At 62.3% G+C, this 19,493-nt stretch overlaps 9 protein-coding genes across 9 annotated transcripts; 3 read left to right on the top strand and 6 right to left on the bottom strand.

The window, feature by feature from the left end:
• Positions 1 to 133: 133 nt before the first annotated feature.
• RHTO_07700 (uncharacterized protein) lies at positions 134 to 4,647 on the bottom strand (the record flags this gene model as incomplete). Its single annotated transcript, XM_016421356.1, has 12 exons — positions 134 to 320; positions 380 to 440; positions 505 to 677; positions 748 to 951; positions 1,013 to 1,127; positions 1,188 to 1,374; positions 1,440 to 1,767; positions 1,838 to 1,939; positions 1,999 to 2,150; positions 2,215 to 2,392; positions 2,478 to 3,688; positions 3,748 to 4,647. The coding sequence occupies 12 exons, from the start codon at positions 4,645 to 4,647 to the stop codon at positions 134 to 136; spliced, it is 3,798 nt and encodes a 1,265-aa protein (XP_016273949.1).
• A 320-nt stretch (positions 4,648 to 4,967) lies between these two features.
• RHTO_07699 (uncharacterized protein) lies at positions 4,968 to 6,332 on the bottom strand (the record flags this gene model as incomplete). The annotated part of the gene is made up of 3 exons (XM_016421355.1): positions 4,968 to 5,875; positions 6,070 to 6,225; positions 6,296 to 6,332. 3 exons carry the CDS (start codon positions 6,330 to 6,332, stop codon positions 4,968 to 4,970), a joined length of 1,101 nt encoding a protein of 366 aa, XP_016273948.1.
• A 570-nt stretch (positions 6,333 to 6,902) lies between these two features.
• On the top strand, positions 6,903 to 7,324 carry RHTO_07698 (uncharacterized protein; the record flags this gene model as incomplete). The annotated part of the gene is made up of 3 exons (XM_016421354.1): positions 6,903 to 6,977; positions 7,058 to 7,129; positions 7,196 to 7,324. The coding sequence occupies 3 exons, from the start codon at positions 6,903 to 6,905 to the stop codon at positions 7,322 to 7,324; spliced, it is 276 nt and encodes a 91-aa protein (XP_016273947.1).
• Positions 7,325 to 7,592: 268 nt separating this feature from the next.
• On the bottom strand, positions 7,593 to 9,727 carry RHTO_07697 (aurora kinase; the record flags this gene model as incomplete). Its single annotated transcript, XM_016421353.1, has 8 exons — positions 7,593 to 7,730; positions 7,830 to 7,909; positions 8,033 to 8,187; positions 8,252 to 8,400; positions 8,461 to 8,599; positions 8,687 to 8,893; positions 9,015 to 9,535; positions 9,599 to 9,727. The coding sequence occupies 8 exons, from the start codon at positions 9,725 to 9,727 to the stop codon at positions 7,593 to 7,595; spliced, it is 1,518 nt and encodes a 505-aa protein (XP_016273946.1).
• Positions 9,728 to 9,953: 226 nt separating this feature from the next.
• On the top strand, positions 9,954 to 11,025 carry RHTO_07696 (holocytochrome-c synthase; the record flags this gene model as incomplete). The annotated part of the gene is made up of 2 exons (XM_016421352.1): positions 9,954 to 10,576; positions 10,638 to 11,025. The coding sequence occupies 2 exons, from the start codon at positions 9,954 to 9,956 to the stop codon at positions 11,023 to 11,025; spliced, it is 1,011 nt and encodes a 336-aa protein (XP_016273945.1).
• A 355-nt stretch (positions 11,026 to 11,380) lies between these two features.
• On the bottom strand, positions 11,381 to 12,304 carry RHTO_07695 (Hit-like protein involved in cell-cycle regulation; the record flags this gene model as incomplete). Its single annotated transcript, XM_016421351.1, has 7 exons — positions 11,381 to 11,496; positions 11,572 to 11,587; positions 11,665 to 11,697; positions 11,798 to 11,907; positions 11,971 to 12,029; positions 12,094 to 12,143; positions 12,263 to 12,304. 7 exons carry the CDS (start codon positions 12,302 to 12,304, stop codon positions 11,381 to 11,383), a joined length of 426 nt encoding a protein of 141 aa, XP_016273944.1.
• Positions 12,305 to 13,004: 700 nt separating this feature from the next.
• On the bottom strand, positions 13,005 to 14,319 carry RHTO_07694 (pirin; the record flags this gene model as incomplete). The annotated part of the gene is made up of 7 exons (XM_016421350.1): positions 13,005 to 13,013; positions 13,085 to 13,393; positions 13,452 to 13,632; positions 13,700 to 13,774; positions 13,843 to 14,063; positions 14,122 to 14,211; positions 14,269 to 14,319. The coding sequence occupies 7 exons, from the start codon at positions 14,317 to 14,319 to the stop codon at positions 13,005 to 13,007; spliced, it is 936 nt and encodes a 311-aa protein (XP_016273943.1).
• A 579-nt stretch (positions 14,320 to 14,898) lies between these two features.
• On the top strand, positions 14,899 to 16,128 carry RHTO_07693 (F-box domain containing protein; the record flags this gene model as incomplete). Its single annotated transcript, XM_016421349.1, has 2 exons — positions 14,899 to 15,171; positions 15,232 to 16,128. The coding sequence occupies 2 exons, from the start codon at positions 14,899 to 14,901 to the stop codon at positions 16,126 to 16,128; spliced, it is 1,170 nt and encodes a 389-aa protein (XP_016273942.1).
• Positions 16,129 to 16,328: 200 nt separating this feature from the next.
• On the bottom strand, positions 16,329 to 19,044 carry RHTO_07692 (mitochondrion organization and biogenesis-related protein; the record flags this gene model as incomplete). The annotated part of the gene is made up of 4 exons (XM_016421348.1): positions 16,329 to 18,563; positions 18,626 to 18,739; positions 18,794 to 18,868; positions 18,973 to 19,044. 4 exons carry the CDS (start codon positions 19,042 to 19,044, stop codon positions 16,329 to 16,331), a joined length of 2,496 nt encoding a protein of 831 aa, XP_016273941.1.
• Between the last annotated feature and the right edge of the window lie 449 nt (positions 19,045 to 19,493).

Below are 19,493 nucleotides of genomic sequence, written 5' to 3'. Positions count from 1 at the left end.
GGCCGACCGAGCGAGAGTTGCAGGCGGAGATGCAATGCAGGGGGATCTTTTTGTACGGCGGCCAAGTCGGCAAGGACGTCTATAGAACATAAGGAGGCACTGGGAAGCGGAAGTTTTAGGAGAGGGAGGCGGGTTACAGCTCATCGGGCGACCACTCGGCGGCGCTGTCGACGTCGCTGAAGGCGGAGCTCATCTCGGTCTCGGAGACACCCGGGGTCATCACATCGTGAAAGTACTCTGACGCGACAGAGCGAGGCGTGCGAGGAGTGCGAGGGAGGCGGGCAGTCGAGCCGACGGACCAGATGAAGTACGCGACGAGGCTGCGACATTGACAAGTCGTCAGCGTCAATCAAGAGTGCGGGACGAGAGCAGAACGCACCCAGTCCAGCCTGTCTGGTGAGAAGCGCCGAGACCCTTGCCAGAGTCGCCGTGGAAGAACTCTGCGGGAGCGGCTGCAGCGTCAGCTTCGCGCTCGCAAGCGTGAAAGGAGAGCGAGCGATTGACCGTGGAAGGGAACGTAATCGCGGAAGTGAGGGTCCTTGTTGAGGAGCTCGCTGCCGCCGTTGCAGGCGCGGTTGCCCTCGTTGTCCCTCGCGAAGAGGTTGATGACGCGGTGCTGGATTTCCGCTGCGACCTGCGCCAGGTTCATCATGTCTCCGCTGCCGGTCGGGCACTCGCTGCGGGTGGATAACGCAGAGTGTCAGTCTCGGGCGCGGCGATGAAGGGGAACAAACAGCGACGACGGACATCGTGAATCCCGACCCGTAGTACTGGTAGAACCGCTGCAGACTCTCGATGAGGAGGAACGTCGTGGCGAGCCAGATCGGTCCGCGCCAGTTCGAGTTGCCGCCGAACATGCCGCTGTGCGAGTCGCCGGGCCAGTAGTGCACGCTGAACTCCTCGCCGTTGACGCTCATCGACCACGGGTTCTCCCGGTGCCAGCGCGAGAGACTACGAACGGAGGACGCTGTCAGTCCGGGCGAGCGCGAGAAGAGCATGCAGGGTTACGCACGATCGGATGCCGTACTCGCTCAGGAACTCGTTCTCGTCGAGCATGCGCTCGAGGATGCGGCGAAGGCGGTCCTCGTTGGCGAGCGCGAGCAGGCGGCGGTCGCCCTTACCGCCAACTGTGCGAGATAAAGCAGTCAGTCCGATGCTTTGAGACGAAGAAGCCCAGGCCGACTAACGCGACATGTTGGCGATGTTGCGCTTCGAGATGCTCGACCGGTTCTTGATGAACCACTCCATGCGCTTGCGGAAGCCGGGGAAGCGCTTGATCGTGCTCGGCTCGAGGGTAAGGGTCGCGTAGAGGGGGATGAGGCCGACGAGCGAGCGGACGGGGAGCTGCTGGATCGAGTCGGGCGCCCACGCGATCTGCAAGACTCGAGGTGGTCAGCAAGTGCGACGGAAGCAGAGGAGGGAAAGCTGGGTAATCTCACGGCGTCGAAGTAGAAGCCCTGCTCGTCGTTCCAAAGCGAGACCTCATTTGCCTCTCCATCGTGGAACGTCATGGCGTCCGCGATGAAGAGAAAATGCTCGAAGAACTTACTGGCAATGTCTTCGTAGACGGGGTTGTGCTTGGCGAGCTCGAGGGCGATGTTGAGCATCGTGAGCGAGTAGAAGCCCATCCACCCGGTACCGTCGGCCTGGCGCATCGTGCCGCCCGTCGGGAGCTTCTCGGAGCGGTTGAACGGCGAGATGTTGTCGAGGCCGAGGAAGCCGCCCTCGAAGACGTTCTCGCCCGCCGAGTCCTTCCGGTTGACCCACCTATACGCGAGCACGAATCAGGAAAGGAAAACTACAACGGGATCCGCATCGCGGCGGAGAAGAGATGTACCAGGTGAAGTTGAGGAGGAGCTTCTGGAAGACCCGCTCGAGGAAGGGAAGGTCCTCGCGGTCGTGCATCTTGCGCTCAATCTTGAAGACACGGAAGGTTGCCCTGCGGTACACCGACGAGTCAGTGAGATTGCGAGCGAGACGTGAAGCGGGCGAGCGCACCAGGCGTGAACGGGCGGGTTGACGTCGCCAAAGTTCCACTCGTAGGCGGGCAAGGCGCCGTCGGGCTTCATGTACCACTCGCGGGTCATGATGTCGAGCTGCTTCTTGGCGTAGGCGGGGTCGATCATCGCGAGCGGGATGCAGTGGAAGGCCTGCGCGCGGACAGAGGTCAGTCCCGTCTTCTCGCAGCGAAAGGAGAGGAAGAAGCAAACGCACCGAGTCCCAGATGGCAAAGAAGGGGTACTCCCACTTGTCGGGCATCGAGAGGATGTCCTCGATGTGCATGTGCTTCCACTCGCGGTTGCGGATAAACTTGCGTTCGGGCGGCGGAGCGGGCTGGCCGGGGTCGCCCTCGAGCCACTCTTTCTGGATGAACATGTAGAATTGCTTCGTCCTGCGCGGGTGGAAGGGACCGTCAGCGTGAACTGCGCAGCCAGCAAGCAATCGAGAGAAATGCGACGCACCATAGCATGCCGGACAAGGCCTGGCGCATGATGTTCCTCAGGTCGTCGCTGAGCGCGCCCGAGTTGAAGCGCGAGTAGAACTCGTCCGAGTCCATCCTGCGCTCCTCGATGACCGTGTCGAACTCCTCCTCATCCTGGATCGACGGGTCCGCCTCGGCCGACTTGGTCGTGAGCTTGACGCGGACGACGGCGCAGCCGCCGTTTCCGGGCACGTCGCGGAAGACGTAGTGCGCTCCGACCTTGGTACCCTTCTTCTCGGGGTTGACGAACTGGCGCGTGTCCTCGGGACGAGGGGTCGAGGCGCCGTCGGCAGTCGAGTCCGAGTCGTAGCCGTCGCCGTTCGCGCCGTTCTGCTTCTCGGACGACGCCTCGGGCATGGGAGGGCGGTGCGAGTGGATGATGTGGTCGTGGAAGGCGTCCTTCGTGTAGGGGACAGCATTGTTTCCGCCGTAAAGCCGCTCAAAGTTCGTGTCGTTGTCGGTGAAGAGGAGCTCGGGGTTGACGACGTCGTCGACAAAGACCGTCTCCTGCGCCTCCTTGCCGCCGCGCGGGCCGATGGGGGCGGGCGAAGAGTTGGCGTGGAAGTAGTAGCGGCCCATCGACTTGTGGTCGGCCTGGACGACGCCCTCGCCGACCTGCTTGAGGGACGGCATGTCGGCGCCGGTCGGACGCTCCTTGGGCCACGACCAGGTGTTGCGGAACCAGAGCTGCGGGATGAGGTGAAGGGTCGCGGTCTCGGGACCGCGGTTGTAGGCCGTGATGCGGATCGAGATGCCCTCTGCGCAGTCCTCGTCCTTGGCGTACTCGACAAAGACGTCCCAGTAGCGGTTGTCGTCGAACGCGTCCGTGTCGGTGATCTCGAACTCGCCGACGTCGCGGCCGCGGTTGGTCGATTCGCGGACGAGCTGCTCGTACGGGTACGGGCGCTGCGGGTACTTGTACAGCATCTTCATGTACGAGTGCGTGGGCGTCGAGTCGAGGTACCAGTAAAGCTCCTTGACGTCCTCGCCGTGGTTACCCTGGTGACCGGTGACACCAAAGAGGCGCTCCTTGAGGATCGGGTCGACGCCGTTCCACATGGCGAGCGAGAAGCACAGTCGGCCGTGGTTGTCGCACAGGCCGGCGATGCCGTCCTCGCCCCAGCGGTACGCGCGCGAGCGGGCGTGCTCGTGCGGGAAGTGCGTCCAGGCATCGCCGTTTGCCGAGTAGTCCTCGCGGACCGTGGCCTGTCGAAGTCGTCGTCGTGAGCTGCTGTCAAAACTACGGTGAAGAGCCGCGGACGCACCCACTGCCTCTCGGAGAGGTAAGGACCCCACCTCTTCCAGTGCTTCTCCTTGCGCTCGTCCTCGTCGAGCCTCTGCTCCTCGACCGACTTCCACTTGTCAAACTTGAATCCGTGAGCCTGCTTGATACCGGGCGTCGGGAACGGGTGACTCGTCGCCTCGACGGAGCGGAGGCTCGACATGCTCGGCGAGCGCGGCTTCTGGCCCTGGGCGTTCTGGCCGGCCTTGTGGGCGTTCCCGCGGTAGGGGAGGTGGCTCGGGTGAGCGTGCGACGAGGTCGATGGGTTGAGGTTCTTCTGCATCGAGCGGGCAAACGACTCGGCGTCGGGAATGTTGGGAAGCGAGGGCGACTTGCTCGACGCCGTCGCGGATGCTCCGGTTGCATGGTCGCGTGCACGAACGTTGCCCGACGACCCGCGCTTGTTGAGCTGGGGACGACCGCCGGCGTTGGTCGATTGATCGGCGTCACTGTCGTCGTCGGCGTCGACAAAGTCGTTGGCCTGCCCGTGTCGCTCGATCTCGCCTTCGTAGCCTGCGTCTGTACTCTCCCTGCGTCCAGCCCCGCCGCTCGAAGCCTTGACGGTCCCGCTGCGTCCGAGGCGGGCCCCCGACGTCGCCCCGGCACCGGCGCTGCTGCTCGGTTGCTGGACAGAGGCGTTCAAGCTGGGCGCGCTCGCCTCGCGCGGCGCGAGGTTCTGCTTGAGCGGGACATGCGAGTCTCCTCCTGCTCCTGCGCCGGTCGTCGTCGCTGCTGCTGCTGCGGGGATGTTGAGGCTGAGCTGGGGAGGCGGCACGGGGGTGTTGGACCCCGATCCGGTCTGGGCGTTCGACATCCTGCGAGCAGAGAGGGATGCGGGTGCGCCTTGCTGAGGAACGGGCGGAGGAGCTTTCGAGGGCGGCATGGCTCGCGAAGCGCTGGCCGAGGAGAGCGAGGGTGAGCGGAGCGGGTCGAGGGAGGATGCGATCGAGAGCGCTGAGTGACGACGACGAGGGCGCGGGGAGGGATGGGATCACGATAAAGCCGCTGTCGTGGGGCCTTCTGTCGAACTGCACTCGAGCAAGCTGAACGAGCAGCACGAGCGAGCAGAGCGTGCAGACGAACGACCGACTCTTCCTCTCGCGCAAGTGACGCGGGTCCAATCGATGCCAGGTGTAATGCTCGAATACAACACAGTCCTATTCACGGCAAAGAATACAACTTACTGCACTTACAGTCGCATCCTCACGCCTGCCCGTGAAGCGCAACGACAACAGCGAGCACGACGACGAGCGAGACCTGCCACCGAACCCCGCTCAACACCAACACCGCCGCCAATGTCGCAACCCACGCTTCTCCCCTCGCTCCCTTCCGCCACAACGCCGTCGCAGCACTCGAGTCGCCCTGGTACCCATCCTCAATCGGCAACGTCGACGAGATCGTGTCGTTGACGCACGACTCGAACGAGCGGTCCCTCAGACTCGCATCGTACTTGAACGGCGGAGTCGAGATGGGCTCGGTGTAGTTCGTCGTCGCGTTCGAGCCTTGCTGCGCCGAGTCGGTGAAGAAGGAGTAGAGAGCGAACGACGACGCGCGGTAGTAGGACTCGACGTTGATCGGGTCGAGGGCGGGGAGAAGAGTCGTGTTGGTCGAGGAGGGGTACGTCCCGTTGTCCGTCACAGGCGTCGATCCGACCACCGCCACCGCCTGACACTGCGACGCCAGTGCCTGCGTGACGTTCCCCACCGAGTCTTGGTCGCCATAGACCATGTACTGTGGCGGAGCAGAAGAGTTCCCGCCGGGCGGGGAGAACGAAGCCGCCGCAAGGGGTCCACCGGGTCTTGACGAGTTGCTGTGCGGTCCGTATTCGTCGTCCCCGTAATAGTGCGGGCCGTAGTAGAGCGGCCAAAAGCCGAACGGGAATCCCAGGCCCGCGACGCGTCCGTACCCGTACCCTGCGATCCCGCCCAACACTGCGCCTCGCGCGTACGTCCCGTACCCGCCGCCGTAGCCGTAGCCGGAGTAGATGGACGAGCGTGTCGCACCGCCGAATTGACGGCCGGCGAAGGCGCCGCCGCCTGGGATCGTGCGAGGGGCACCGCCGCCGAAGGTCGAGGTTGAGGGACTGTAGCCGGGGAGGCCGCCGCGGTTGGCTGCAAAGTGAGGGCGTTTGGTGTCGGCGAAAGCGAGAGGTGAGAGGCGATGAGAGCGTTCCAGACGAGCGAAGGGAAAGAGGCATCGAGGAATGGCGGGAGGTCGAAGGCGCAGGTAGAACAGAGCAGGCGGCGAGCAATGGAACAGAAAAGTCAGCTACAACAGGGACTTGGAAGGAAGAGAGCGAGCGTACAAGAACCGGACGAAGTCCCTCCCTTGCTCGACGACCCCGACGAAGACGACCCACCGTCCTTCGACCCGCCCGAGCTGCTCCCACCGCTGCTACTCCCTCCTCCTCCCCTTCCCCCTCCACCACCTCCACTGACCCCTCCTCGTGCGCCACCAGCTCCTGCAAGCGACCGACGCAAAGTCGAGGTCAGCGGGTGGAGAACGTGCGCGGGCGAGTCGTGCGGACGTACCTCTGCGTTTCTCGAGCAAGTGTTTGATGCTGACCATGTGTTCTTGAGGTGTGCGAGTGAACCGGAGGGAAGGGAGGAGGTGAACCGCTGCATCGGGACGCAACTTCGGCTGCACCGCCACCTGGCGCCAAGGAAAGCCTTTTTCGGAGGTCAACAGTCGAGCTACGTACGAGTACTGGCGATGTACGGTACGAGGGAGGAACGGACGTTGATGGGACAGCGTCGGAGAGGGTGGCGGACGTGGGCAAGTGGAAGCGGGTTTTCGGGCACAGACGACGAGGAGACGGTCGTAGCAGGGTCAGCGTCGGGTGTAGCACCTTGTCAGCTTAGTCAACCGCCGCTTCGAGCAGTGAGAGCGTCGAGGAGGGAGCAGTGAGGGAGGAGAGCGGTCTCCTCGAGTTGGGAAGGTCAGGTCGATCTCTCCCTCTGCATCTCCTGCAGTAGTCGCGTCGCTGCAGTCTCCGTTGACCTCCATCGTCACCGATCTGCGCGAGCTGCAGACCCGCTCGATCCGCGACGTCAACCCGCCCGACCGCCTGCTCTGCGTCTTTCTCCCTTTCACTCTCCCGCTCACAACTCACGACGCGAACACACACACACGCACACAATGTCGCACGAGCTCTACGTCGAAGGCAACAAGGTGACCGAGACGGACCCGTCGGGCTACATCCAGTCGGAGAAGGTGCGTTCCGCTCTCACTTCCTCCTCTCGTTCCCGCCCGCTGTGGACGACTCGAGTTGACGTTGAGGCGAGGCTCGCCAGGACTACACCCGCGTCCAGGCTGGCTACAAAGCCGTCGCTCACAACCCTGCCATGGCCTCTTCCACTCGCGAGGTTCGTCCCCCCCTTTCCTCTCCGCGTCCTCCACTGACAAGCTCCATGGGTCGTGCGCGTCAACAGGAAGCCGAACGCACCCTCTCGGAACTCGAGCAAGCCCATGCCGACTCTGAGCAGACGGGCGAGGAACAGGGTCCTGTCAAGACTGCTACGAAGAACAAGGGCGGGTCGTCGGCGGCGGCGGATGAGTAGGAAGACGGGGAGGAGCGCTTGCTTGTAAGGGCTGGAGAGGGGAAGTCGCTTGGATTCGCTTTGTCACTCGTGGAGGATGAAGAGGGAGAGAGGCGACCTTCGCAAGCGTGTCTCCTCTCGATGGATTGCTGCTTGTGCTCCGCTCCCTCACAGCCAGCAAAAACTGTGACACAACGACCTCTCGAATGTACAAATGTCAGAGACTCTACTCAACACAACAAGTTCTGCGAAACTCCAACCGCTCCTCCCGCTCCTCCTCACGCGTGCCCTAAGCGACGGTACTAGCCCTGGACGACGCCAAACTGCTCGGCACGGACGAAAAGGACCGTTTCTCGTATTTCTTGATCCAGGGATGCTTGAGGACTTCGGAGAGCGGAAGGCGGTCTTCGGGCTTGATGCGGAGGAGCTGCGGGCGGGAAGGGGTCAGTACAGGGAAGACAAGAGAGCAGATGCGGTAGTGTCCGCGGGAGATCCGCGAGAGGAGGATGTGGAGGAGGGCACGCACCTTGCGGATGAGGTCGGCGGCTTCGGGAGAGACGGTCGCGGGAATGGTGTACTGAAGCCGGGTGATCTTGTTGTAGGTCGCTGTTAGCACATGGTAGAGAGCGTCAGCATTGGCTACTGGCCATCGTCCTCCAGTCCGTTCGAGCGAGTCCGACTCGACCACCCGCAAACAGACAACACGACAGCTTGACCGGTCCAACTCACCCTGATGGCCCGACAAATCCTCGAAAGGCGGATTTCCGACCAAGAATTCGTAGCACAAGACGCCGAGAGCCCAAAGGTCGACCTTGTCCGTGTGCTCGCGGTTCTCGACCATCTCGGGCGGGAGGTAGTCGAGTGTTCCGCAGAGAGTTGAGCGGCTACATAGCGTTGCCGTCTCGTCAGCATAACTTCGATCGTTAGGGAGGGACAGCGGCAACTCACCGGTTGCCAGGCGCGTGGACGCTCCAGCCAAAGTCGCCAATCTTGAGCTCGCCGTTCATGCCGATAAGGATGTTCTCAGGTTTGATGTCGCGGTGAATGACGTGCTTGGCGTGGAGGTAGGCGAGCGCGTCGGCCATTTGGGCGATGTACTGTCGCGCACGAGTCAGCACCAGTCTTGCGCGTGGAGGAAAGGAAGGAGCGGGACGCACCCGACTACTCCGTTTCTCGCTGAACCGCCCGCACTTGGAGAGTTGCTTGTACAGCTCGCCGCGGCCGGCGAATTCGAGGATCAGGAAGATGCGCGTCTCGTCGTGGAAGTAGCCGTGCAGGCGGAGGATGTTGGGGTGGCTACAACGCGGGCGCACAACCGAGTCAGCATACGACCTTGCAAGGGCAGCGCATGCAAGACATTCATGCGAAACACCTCCGACTTACGCAAGATGACTCTGAATCTCGATCTCCCTCCGAACCTGCTTCTCGACGCGGTTCTTGACGAGCTCCTCCTTGTGCAAGCACTTGAGCGCGACGATGTACTTTGGCTCGACCAGTGTTCGAGCCATGTAGACGCGTCCGAACTTGCCCTTGCCGAGGGGTTTGCCGATCTCGAAGGAGGAGAGGGAGAAGCGCTGGGTCGGGCGGTGGCTGAGGGCAACAGCATCATAAGGTCAACAACGCTCGACTCTACGGTGCAATAGCAATCGAGGCCAGCCTCGATGGGGATGCCTTTGCTACTGCCTGGGAGAGGATCATTTAGCCGACTTACGGACCAGCTGCGCTCGAGTCCATCGCCAATATCTTGACCGCCTCACCCTTGATCGCCTGACCTCCACCCGCCGCCTCTCGCTCCTTCTCTCTTCGCTGCTCGTCGCGCTCGAAGCCGCCATCGTAAGTGCCGATGTCGGAGGGAACGTCTGAGGGAGGCGGAGAGGATGAGGACGGAGGCTGAGCGGTTCGCGAGGAAGTGCCGGTCGGAAGTGGTCGCGTGGATGTTGAAGGCGCGGCGGAAGAGCTAGCAGCACCCGGAGATGTGCCCCCATTCGCACCTCCTCCTCGGAACTTGCTCTGCAAGCCGGTTCCCGCTCCTCCCGCGTTCGCGCCCGGCCCGTTCGGCACTCTCAACTTTCCACCAGTCGCGTTAGAAGCCCGTGAAGCTGCCGAGTTGGCAGTCGCGAGCTTGAGAGACGGTTGGCGGTTGATGTTGGATGAAGACGGTGCGGACGAGGTTGGCTGGGCTGAGAGAGTCGACGAGGGAGCCGCGGCATTCGATGGTCGAATAGGCGCAAGCTACGTGAATGTCTGAGGATCAGCACGAGGCAGTCTAGCTTAGAGGGCTACGAGGAGACGCACCTTTGGGTTGGCGGGTTTGTGAGCGACCGAGGTGCGCTTGAGCTGCTCAGGCGGAGCTTCGTCGTGAATAGAGAGAGAGTCTAGCTTGTTCTCGAGCGTAGAGGCGCGCGACAGCACCCGCGAAGCCATGCTTGGCAGCAGTGAGCGATGTGAGCGGAAGAAGGGAAGCGGAGGAGGGGAGGGAAGGGCGTCAACGTCTGGAAAATAGCTGGGCTGCTCGGTCCGCCTCATAAGACTTTTTGAACCTCGTAAGGTGGCTCACGAACCCCTTCGTAGCGACTGCCGCGAGCTGACACCGCCTCCCTCACCTCGTCCTCCTCACACTCACGCTCACTCTCGACAACTACCGCTGAAGATGGTCTGGCCATTCACGGGCACTGCTACGGCGCCCGCACAACCGACCGAACAACAGTCGGCCTGCCCCGTCGACCACACGACCCGACAGTCCTGGCTCACCGCGAACCCCTCCGCATCCGCCTCGTCTCCCGCCGCGCCGCACTCGTTCCCTGCATCAGACCCTCGCGCAAAACACCTCTCGACCGAGCGAGAAGTCTCGACCATCCCGCGCTGGTTCCCCTCGTCCTCCGCCTCGACTCCCTCTGCAGCTTCGACATCGGCAATCAAGGATGCTCACCCATCTTCAGACGACCCACCTCCAGCGTGTCCGATGCATGAGCAGAACGTCAACTCGGCCGAGGCAGCAGCGACGGTTCCCTCGGAGGAGAACTGGGTGTACCCCTCGCCCGCTTCGTTCTACACGGCTCTCCAGCGCAAGGAGCGCAACCCGCGGGCGGAAGACATGGACGTTGTGGTCCCTATACACAACGCGGTCAACGAGCGGGTGTGGCAACAGATCCTCGACTGGGAACGGAAGGCGATGGGCTTGAAGGAAGGCGAAGAGACGGGTAGCAGGCTCGTCAGCTTCGTTGGCAAGCCAAAGGAGATGAGCCCGAGGGCGAGGTGGAAGTCAATGATCGGGTGCGTGTGCTCCTGAGCGTCTGTTTAACGACGAGAGGCTGACCCGTTCCGCTTTCCGCAGCTACACGGCCCCTTTCGACCGACACGACTGGATCGTCGACCGTCCGCTCCAGCCACCCGCTCTCCCAGCCGCCTCCTCCTCCTCACCTTCCTCAGCCGTCACGCCCGCCCCCTCATCTCCCGACTTGACCCCCTCATCTCTCCGCATCCGCTACGTAATCGACTTCTACACCGGCCGTTCCCCCTCCGCTCCTCTCATCCTGCCTCCCTCGCCCTCAAATCCCGATAAGGGACCTGAAGAAGTCTTCCGCCCTAATCTGGCGTTCTTTATTGACGCGCGGCCGGCGTTGGATGGGTGGGAGGGAGTGAGGATGAGGTTTAACCGGTTCTGGGGGTTGGATGCCGGTCAGGAGGCGCAGGGTGCGCAGGCGAGAGTGGCGGGGAAGTAGACGGAGCGGAAGGTGCGCAGGACGGAGTTTGGCGACTTGAGGAAGCGGTGGAGGCGGACGGACGGCGCTCGATACATTGACTTGCCCACGCATACACCACTCGCAATGTTACGCAAGTTGTCGTTGTCGTGCTGCTTCACGCTCGGCGGTCTAAGGAGCGCACCGGCCAATCAACCCTGCGAGGCTCGAACGAGAGGCAGTGGTTTCGCTCTCTCAGGTCCTTTGGGTCTCGCGCGCTGCACATGTACTGCTTTGCTCCAATTCTGCACACCAGCTACTCCGTCGCTTCGTAGCTTGACCTCCCACGCTCCTGCCTTCTCCCCTCCTCCACTCACGCAGATACGCCGTCGCCCGCTCAAAGCTTCCCCTTGACCTCCTCCCAATACTTCTTCAGCTCATCCATGTTCGCCTGCTGCGCCGGCCAGCCGATCACGAGTCCCTCCTTGTCCGAGTCCGAAGGCTTGGGGATCACTGCGGAAGGAAGAGCGCAAGCGGGTAGTCAGCGAGGCGAGCGGGACGAAGGGAGCGGCAGGGTGAGGAACGGACTGTGGAAGTGGACGTGCTGCGGGCGAGGACGAGGACGAGAGCAGTGATCAGTCATCGAACTCGAGTGGGTGAGCAGGCGAAGGGGAGGCTCACGTCGACGACCTGGTGCGCAATCTTGCCATTGTTCTGCGGGAGTCGTCACATGTCAGAGTTCGTCTCGCCGTCAAAGCATCGCCCGCTGACTATCCATACAGCCGCCGACGCGAAAGATGAGCGTACGACTGACCTGCAAGATGTTGTAGTTCTCGACGCCCTGCGCAACCGCAATCTTCTTGAGCGTTGCGAGGATCTCACCGAGGTGCTCGTCGGGAACGTCGTGGAGCTTGGGGGCGTGGTCTGTACCGAGAGCACATCGCTTGTCAGCCAAGGCGAGGTTGAGAGTGTGGGACAGGGGCGGACACTTGGGGATGACGAGGGCGTGGCCCTTCGAGAGAGGTCCGATGTCGAGGAAGGAGTAGCTGCAGAGGGAGAAGCTGGTCAGGGTGCGCAGACGGGAAGGTGGCGAAGGAAAGCCGAACGCACATGGCATCCGTCTCGATCAGCTTGAACGACGGAATGTCGCCCTTGATGATCTACGGAGTGACGCATATGGTCAGTGACTTTCGCCTTCAAGCGAGAGCCGAAGACTGTCTTCGACAGAGAAGAGCCGGTCGACCGGCAGGAGAGGCGGAACCGAGCAACGGTCGCTCACCTTGCAGAAGATGCAATTCGGTTCGGAGTTGTGCAAAGCCATGTTAGGGCTAGAGAACTGCCCGGCAACGAAAGAGCGCGGGTCAGTACGAGGAGCGAGACTTCGGGATTTCGAGGAGAGGATGCTTTCCGCGATGCGCGCACGGAGCGGCTCGTTGGGCCGTTGAGCGACGAATCAATCCACACAGACGCGATCCGCGTCGTCCTTCCCACGCCCCTGCCATCCCTTCTCCAGCTTCGCCCTCCTCCACCTCGCCCCATCCATCGGAGGCTCCCACACGTTCCGCGCTTCGCACGACTGGCGCCACAACCTGAGTACGCGTGTGGAGGCCAAAAAGACGTCAGGGCGCACCTGCCGGTATCTAGGGGCACTGCAACCGTTCGAACAGCCAAAGGTGGGGAAAGGCTGATGAGGATGCGCGAGACGAGCGAAGTGCTTGGGACCGGCTGCGACTGTGCGACGAGCGGTGTTGACGAGCGTGAGTGAACGGAGCACGTTGGGCAACGTTTCTGCGGGTGAGTTGTGAAGTGCAGGAGGGAGAAATGGGTCGGAGGAAGGAGGAGAAGCGGAGGGCGGACGGGACAGACGAGGCTAGCTATCTTGATCTCGCGGGAGGCACGGCCATTCGATAGAGTAGTTTTACAACGCTGATGTATCTACGGAAGAGGGCAAAGAGAGAGGAAGACGGTCGTTGCGAGGGTGTCGATAACGTGCCAGACGGGGCGGTACGTGAATCGTGCGCTCAGGTCATCTGCAGGTGCATTGTAAGGGGAAAGACGTCAGTGAGGTCCTCGCAGAAAGAGCGGCGAAGAGCGAACGCACCCTCTTCCCAATCTCGGACCTCCACGAATGCGCGCCTTCAAAGCCGTTCTTCTGCATCTGGTAATCCAAGAACGCCTTCTGGATTCCCTCCCTCGAGGTCGCGACGAACGGACCATGCTGCACGACGCCCTGCTTCAATGGCTCGCCGGCAACGAGGACGAAGCGCGCTTTGTTGCTGGCGGATTCGAACCAGACGCCGTTCTCGGAATCCGAGTTCGAGAGGACTGCGGTGTGGTATTGTTCGACGGGCTTGAGAGGGCGCGGAGAGTCGGAGGGTCCGATGAGCGTCTCGCCTTCGAGGGTGTAGACCTGCGAACAAGCTCATCGTCAGTTCCTGCAAAACGAAGGAATCAAGGGCACCACGCACGAAAGCGTTCCAGCCAACCGGAAGCTGCTGGAAGACCCGCTCGCCCTTCTTCGAGACGATAAAGTCCATGAACCAGCATCCGCCGAGTGGTCGGACGTTTCCCTTGACGATTCCTTCCTCTTCCGAGCCTTGCGACTCGCCGCAGACGACTTTGATCTCGACGTTGGGAGTAGGGTGGGCGCTGCGCAAGGAGGATGCAGAGGGTTAGAAACGAGGGAAGACGGGAGTCGGGCGGAGACGAGACGCACGAAGCAACTTCAGATGCCTTGCGGTCCTGGTAGGATGCCTCGACGTTCTTGTAGCGGGCAGGGAGATCAATCCAGCTGCAAGCGAAAAAGACCGGAGACTGTCAGTCACGGAACGCAGAACGAGACAAGCGACGTGAACGCACAGCTGCAGTCCGAAGGGGTCCTTCTTGCCCGGTCCGTGGATGGGCATCTCAGCATGCACGAGGCCCCTTCCCGCGATCATGAACTGGAGGTCGCCCGGCCCGATCTTGCCCTTATTGCCCTTCGAGTCTTCGTGCTCGAATTCGCCTTCGAGCATGTACGTGAGGGTGGTCATGCCGCGGTGGGGATGGTCGGGAAAGCCTGCGCCCTCCTTGACGAGGAACTGTGCGGAGCAAGAAGGTCAACACGGGTGCCGCGAGGAAAGGTGGACGAGGACGCACGTTGTCGAGCATGAGGAAGGGGGTGAAGTTGCGGAGCTGAGCCGTGCCGATCGAGCGACGGACAGTCGCGCCTGCGCCTTCGGGCGTTTCCTGCGGAAAGGAGGAGGTCAGCTCTGAGCGAGGGATGGTAGCGGAAGTGTTACGCACAACCGCGAGGACCTTCTTGACGACGGAGCGGGAGACCTGTGCTGCGCTCATTGCTGTATCGGCTTGTAGTGCGATGTCGGGTGAAGCTGATGGATGCGTCAAGTCGGCTTGCGAGGGTGGCTGCCGGGTGAGGCGAGTGAGGGGTTGTGGCGAGATGAAGAGGAGGGAGAGAGCAAGGACGAGTGCAGCGCAGGACAAGGAGCGTGCACTTATGTAAGCCAGCGTGACTGTGCGTGTTCCCTTTTGGCGAGCAGGAAGCAGCAGAAGAGCGAGCGAGCTTCTTCAAGCCATGGCTGACCTGGGCTGATGAAAGCAAGGCGACGAGGATGGCAAGGGGTCAAGTCACCGCGGGCGGGAGTTTCCTGCACGCCGATGCAGTCAGGGTGGCTGTAGAGACGTGTGCAAACCAGCGTCGACCCGCCAGACGGTGTCGAGGGGAGAGGTCCACCGCCAACACCGCCTTGACAATGAGGCCTCGCTCTTGCTCTCACCTCAACTCGCTCGATAGGCTCAGACGCTTGCTAGATACGCTAACACTACTGCTACGACACACACAAGCCATCCCGTCAATCCGCAACTCGCCCCGATCCGCCTGCGTCGACCTGTCAACAACCCCACTTCTCCCCGAGGATGGCGACAACCTGCCTCCAGCCCGCCGTTGAAGCCTGCCAGACATACCCTCGACACGGCACACTTGGACATGCACACCAATGCGTCGCCCCCGCCCTCCATCTCCGCCTCGTACCCGTCGCCGCACCCTCGCCTCCCGCCTCGAAACGACGCAAGGTCCTCCCTCCCTGCTCCGTTCGCCTGTTTGACCGGCTACCCATCGAGATTGTCGAGCTCGTCATCAGCTTCCTCGACCTGGAGGACCTGGGACGGCTGAGGCGCGCGAACCGCCAAGTGACATCATGTCCTTCCCTTCCTCATTCGGCCCGTCATGCTGACACGGGCAACCTGCAGTTCCGCGACTTGCTCGCCAAGCCCCACCTGTACCACACCGTCTCGCTCACGCATATCCCGCACGTTCACCCGCAACTACTCGCCTTTCTACCCTCGATCCTCTCCGGCACGCGACACCTCTGTCTCCGCTCCTTTCCCTCGACGACTCTCTCACACCTCCTTTCGAGCTGCTCAGACCGCCTGACGACTCTCGACTTGTCGTTCTCGGGCGTGACGGATAGCGACTTGCTCCTCCTCGCCGAGACGACCTCATCCGCACCCGAATCTGCACTCTCAAATCTCCGCTCTTTGCGCCTGAAAGGGTGCCGACGTATCTCCTCGTTCTTCCCCCTCCTCTGCCCTTCCTCAGATACGTCCCAGCGATCGCCCCTCCAATGTCTCGAAAACCTCGACCTCTCCTGGTCCTCGACTTCGTCCCTCCCACTCCCGCTCTCAACCCACCTGCCCTCGCTCAAACACCTCAACCTGTCGACGACTCCCTACCTCCCACTCGGCCCACTCACCGAAGCGATCGGAGACCTCCCGCACGGGCTCGAGTCGCTCGACCTGAGCCATCTCTGGCTGAGCGCGGCAGACCTAACAGGGCTGTCGTTCGCCCCTCCTCCTCCCTCATTCTCCCTCGACACCACCTCCATCTCACCTCGAACCCTCGCGCTCAGTCTCTCAGGCAACGACTCGCTCACTCTCTCCTCCCTCTCGATTCTCAAAGCGCACTGGTCGCGCCTCCCTCGGCGAATCGAAGTCGAGCATAGCCCGATGTTGCTGGAGAGTGACGAGGAGGAGGACGTGAGGAGGTTCGTGGAGATGGTTGCGGGAGTTGTGATGCGTGGGAGGGAGGTCGAGGGGAGGATTAGTAGCGGAGGGAGTGGGGAGGAGAGGAGGAGGAGGTCGTTGTGAGGTGCGGTTGGTGTCGATAGTGCGTCTGTCTTGTTGCTTGTTTCGCCTAGTCTGTCCCGTCCCGTTCTCTCCCTCTTATCGTTGTACCAATCTCTTCCAGGAATCGCCAAAGAAGCCCGTTTGAATCCAATCCTGTTCTTGCAAGAAGAAGTTACAAGCAACACATATCCACTCGCGAGTAATACAGCACTTCCCTCGGTTCACCTGCCAAACCTTGACAACGCCTCCCTCGCGCCTGCCGTCGCAGCCGGAAAGTAATCGCTCAGCTCGCTCGGGGCTTTCTTGAACCCTGCTGCTGCGAAAGTCGAGTGCAGCGGGGAAGCTGGGACTGCTGAGGAGGTCGTGGAGCGCGGGATGGAAGATGAGCGACGGGAGGAGGAAGCGAGGAGCGAAGACGGTGGCGGGAAGGCGGAGAAGCCGGAGTGCGTGCGGCGGTGGTGAGGACCGGCGGAGGCGCTGATGAGAGACGGAGTGGGCGGAGCAGCGAGAGACGGAGTCGCGCTGCCCGCGACAGGCGCAACCTTGGCCGACCCGATCCTGTGCAACCTCTTCCGCACCGCCTTGACAGACTGAGTCGGACCCTGCGCCGATCCGCTGCCCGCCGTACCCGCCGCACTGCCACTGGGCACAATCGCGACCCTCCCTTGCCCCTGTCCCGCAAGCGGCGCAGTAGGCGCGAGCCTTCCCGCGACATACGGCTCGCTCCGCGCCTTGACATGCGAATGGTCCCTCGTGAACGGACTGAGCGTCTGGTTCGAACTCGTCAGTGTCGCGAGATGCGCGCAGGAATCGTTTCCGTTTGGGTTGAGGACGATGGGCAGGTGAGAAGCGTCCGGGTCTTCGTAGGAGGTGTTTAGGACCGATGAGGGGGAGCGGGAGAGGAGGTCGACGGGGGAGGGGCGCGAGAAGGCGAGTGAGGGAGGATTGTCGGCGTGAGGAGGCGGGTGCGGAGGGAGAGCCGGCGAAGTCAGTGACGAAGGAGGCGTCGAGTCGTTCGAGTTGCGCCAGTAGTCGTAGTGCGACGAGGAGGAGAATGTTCCCGACAGGGAAGAGCGGTGGAAGGCGGTCGAGGCGGACGACGGGTACCGCGAGAGGTTCGGCAGCGACGTATTGCGCGGGAGGAAACCCCCTGGTCCAAGGCTGGCAGAGTAAGCGGGCGGTGGCGCAACCCTAGGAAAAGGGAACCTCGCGCTCGACGCGCCCGAGACGGACGGTGCGCCCAGTCCCGCCGCAAGCGGCGTCAAGCGACTCAACGACGTCGACCTGCCCAACCCGACCGTCGAAGCAGTCGACCCGCCCGTCGCACTCCGCGCTGTCGCAGTTGACGGACTCCCGTGCGCCGTGAGCGAGCCGGTCGAGCCTGTCCGCACCCGCATCTGCGACTGCGTGTGGAAGACCCGGGGTCGGGTAATCGTCCCTCCTCCGACGGCGGGGATCGTCTCAAACTCGTCTCGATAGTCGAGCGGGCCGAACGAATTGCGCGCGCCTGGATCGTCAAAGACGTCGCCCAGCTCGTCGTCGAAATCGAGTTCGTCCGCTGATCGTCTCCGCTGATGACTCGAGTGCGCAAGGAACGGATCCTCGTCGTCCTCTTCCACAACCATCAAGACGTCCCCCAAACCCCGCCTCGACGACCTCGCCTCGACCAACCTTTCGTAGTCTGCGAACCCAGCGTGGTGCGGGATCGAGTCGGGCCTGAGTCCGTACGTAGGGTCGTAATTCTCGATCGACTCGGGTACGGAATCGAGCATGTCGTGCGGGACTGCTGGGGATGGGGACGTCGAAGCGGTGTTGAGGCGTCGAAGGGAGGCGGACCGTCCGAATGCGCTCGATGCGCTGTAGGTCGACCCCATCCGCCCACCTCCCCAAGTAGACCACGTCGAATCAGCCTGCGAATCAAGCTCGACACTCTCGCCCGCCTCGCTCGGGCCCGAGATGTTTCTCGAGTAACCGCGTCCCTTCTTCGCCCCCACTCCCTCTCCCGCGCCCGCCTCGTACGCCGTACGAGTCTCGATCTTGGCGTCCTTCGCGAAGCCCTTCGCGAGTCCCACTCGCGCCTTGGGTCCCATCCCCTCGGCAGCTTTACCCGCACTCCTGACTTCGCCACTCAACCACTTCTGACTCAACCTATGAATGACGCTAGGCAAATCGCTCCTAAACGCCTCCCTCAACTGATTCTCAATCTCGCTCTGGATGAACCCCGCCACACTCTCGACTCCATCAAACGAGCTCGAGACGTTGACCGATTCGAGCGGGTCGTTCTTGAAGACGAGTGTGATGCCTTTTTGGCGCGAGACGACGAGGACGACGATGGCGCGCAGGGAGAGCGAGGAGAGGCGGAGGGTCATGGGGACTATGAGGGGCGCGGCGGCGAAGAGGATTCGGGGGGCATTGAGGATGTCGACTGAGGGGCGCGGGACGTTGAGTGGGTTGGCCTGCGCGAGTGAGCGAGCGTCAGCGAGCTCGTGGGTCTCTAGAAGGGGAGGGCAGGGCGAACTTGGACTTTGGTTTGCAGGACGATGTACGCGTCGCCCGAGTAGGTGAGGCGAAAGATCCCTCTGAAGCGGTCGGTCGACAAGTCCCCAATCTCGAGGATCTCGAGATCTGGAGGCTGCGCGCGAGTTGTCAGTCTTGGTGAGGGAGGAGAAGGAAGAGAGGGACGAACGATAGTCCCCATGTTCAGTTCCTTGACTTCGATCCGGTCTGCGATAATGGGCGGTTTCTGGCCTTTGTTGAGCGCCTGCGTCGCCCCAACGATACCATCAAGCAGGTCAGCTCTCCAAGTTCCGAGGAAACAACTCCCTCGTCGCCTGACCCTGCACTTTGAGCGAGGGGAGGACGCACCTGCGCAAGCATCTCCCTCGCGTCCTCGTAGAACGCCTCTGAGAATTCGGGCCACTCGAACTGGAAGCTCATCGCGCACGGTGCCGTTCAAGTCGGCGTGAGCAAACAACTCGGGAGGTCGAGGTCGGGGTCGAGCGAGGCCAGGGTGCCGCGCGTGCCAGGGTGGCTTGCTGGGCGGGTATATGGCACTGTGCTGCTAGCAGGTTGAGAGCGGGCGGGGTGAGCGATGATGCGGTTGCGAAGAACAGCAGAGCGCGGCGGACGGTCGGTGCCGAAGGAGGACGACGACGCCGCGAGATGGCGAGCCTGTTCGAGCTGTCCCTGCACGAGGTTCTCACAGGACTACTGAACACCGTGCTCCTGCCTGCGAGTGCCATGGACGAACCCGTGTCCCAGCGCCTTTCTCACTCTTGTGTGTTCCCCTGTCGCCGGCAACCGCCTGTACCATTCACCCTCGAGATGCGAGTCTGGGGGAGGGTGGATCTTATCAGTGATTGCACGCCGTGTTCGTCGACAGTGGT

Source organism: Rhodotorula toruloides (genome assembly GCF_000320785.1).
Source record: "Rhodotorula toruloides NP11 unplaced genomic scaffold Scaffold8, whole genome shotgun sequence".
Classification (NCBI taxonomy): domain Eukaryota; kingdom Fungi; phylum Basidiomycota; class Microbotryomycetes; order Sporidiobolales; family Sporidiobolaceae; genus Rhodotorula; species Rhodotorula toruloides.
Note: the sequence above shows the minus strand (reverse complement) of the source record. Positions and strands in the feature narration are given on the sequence as shown.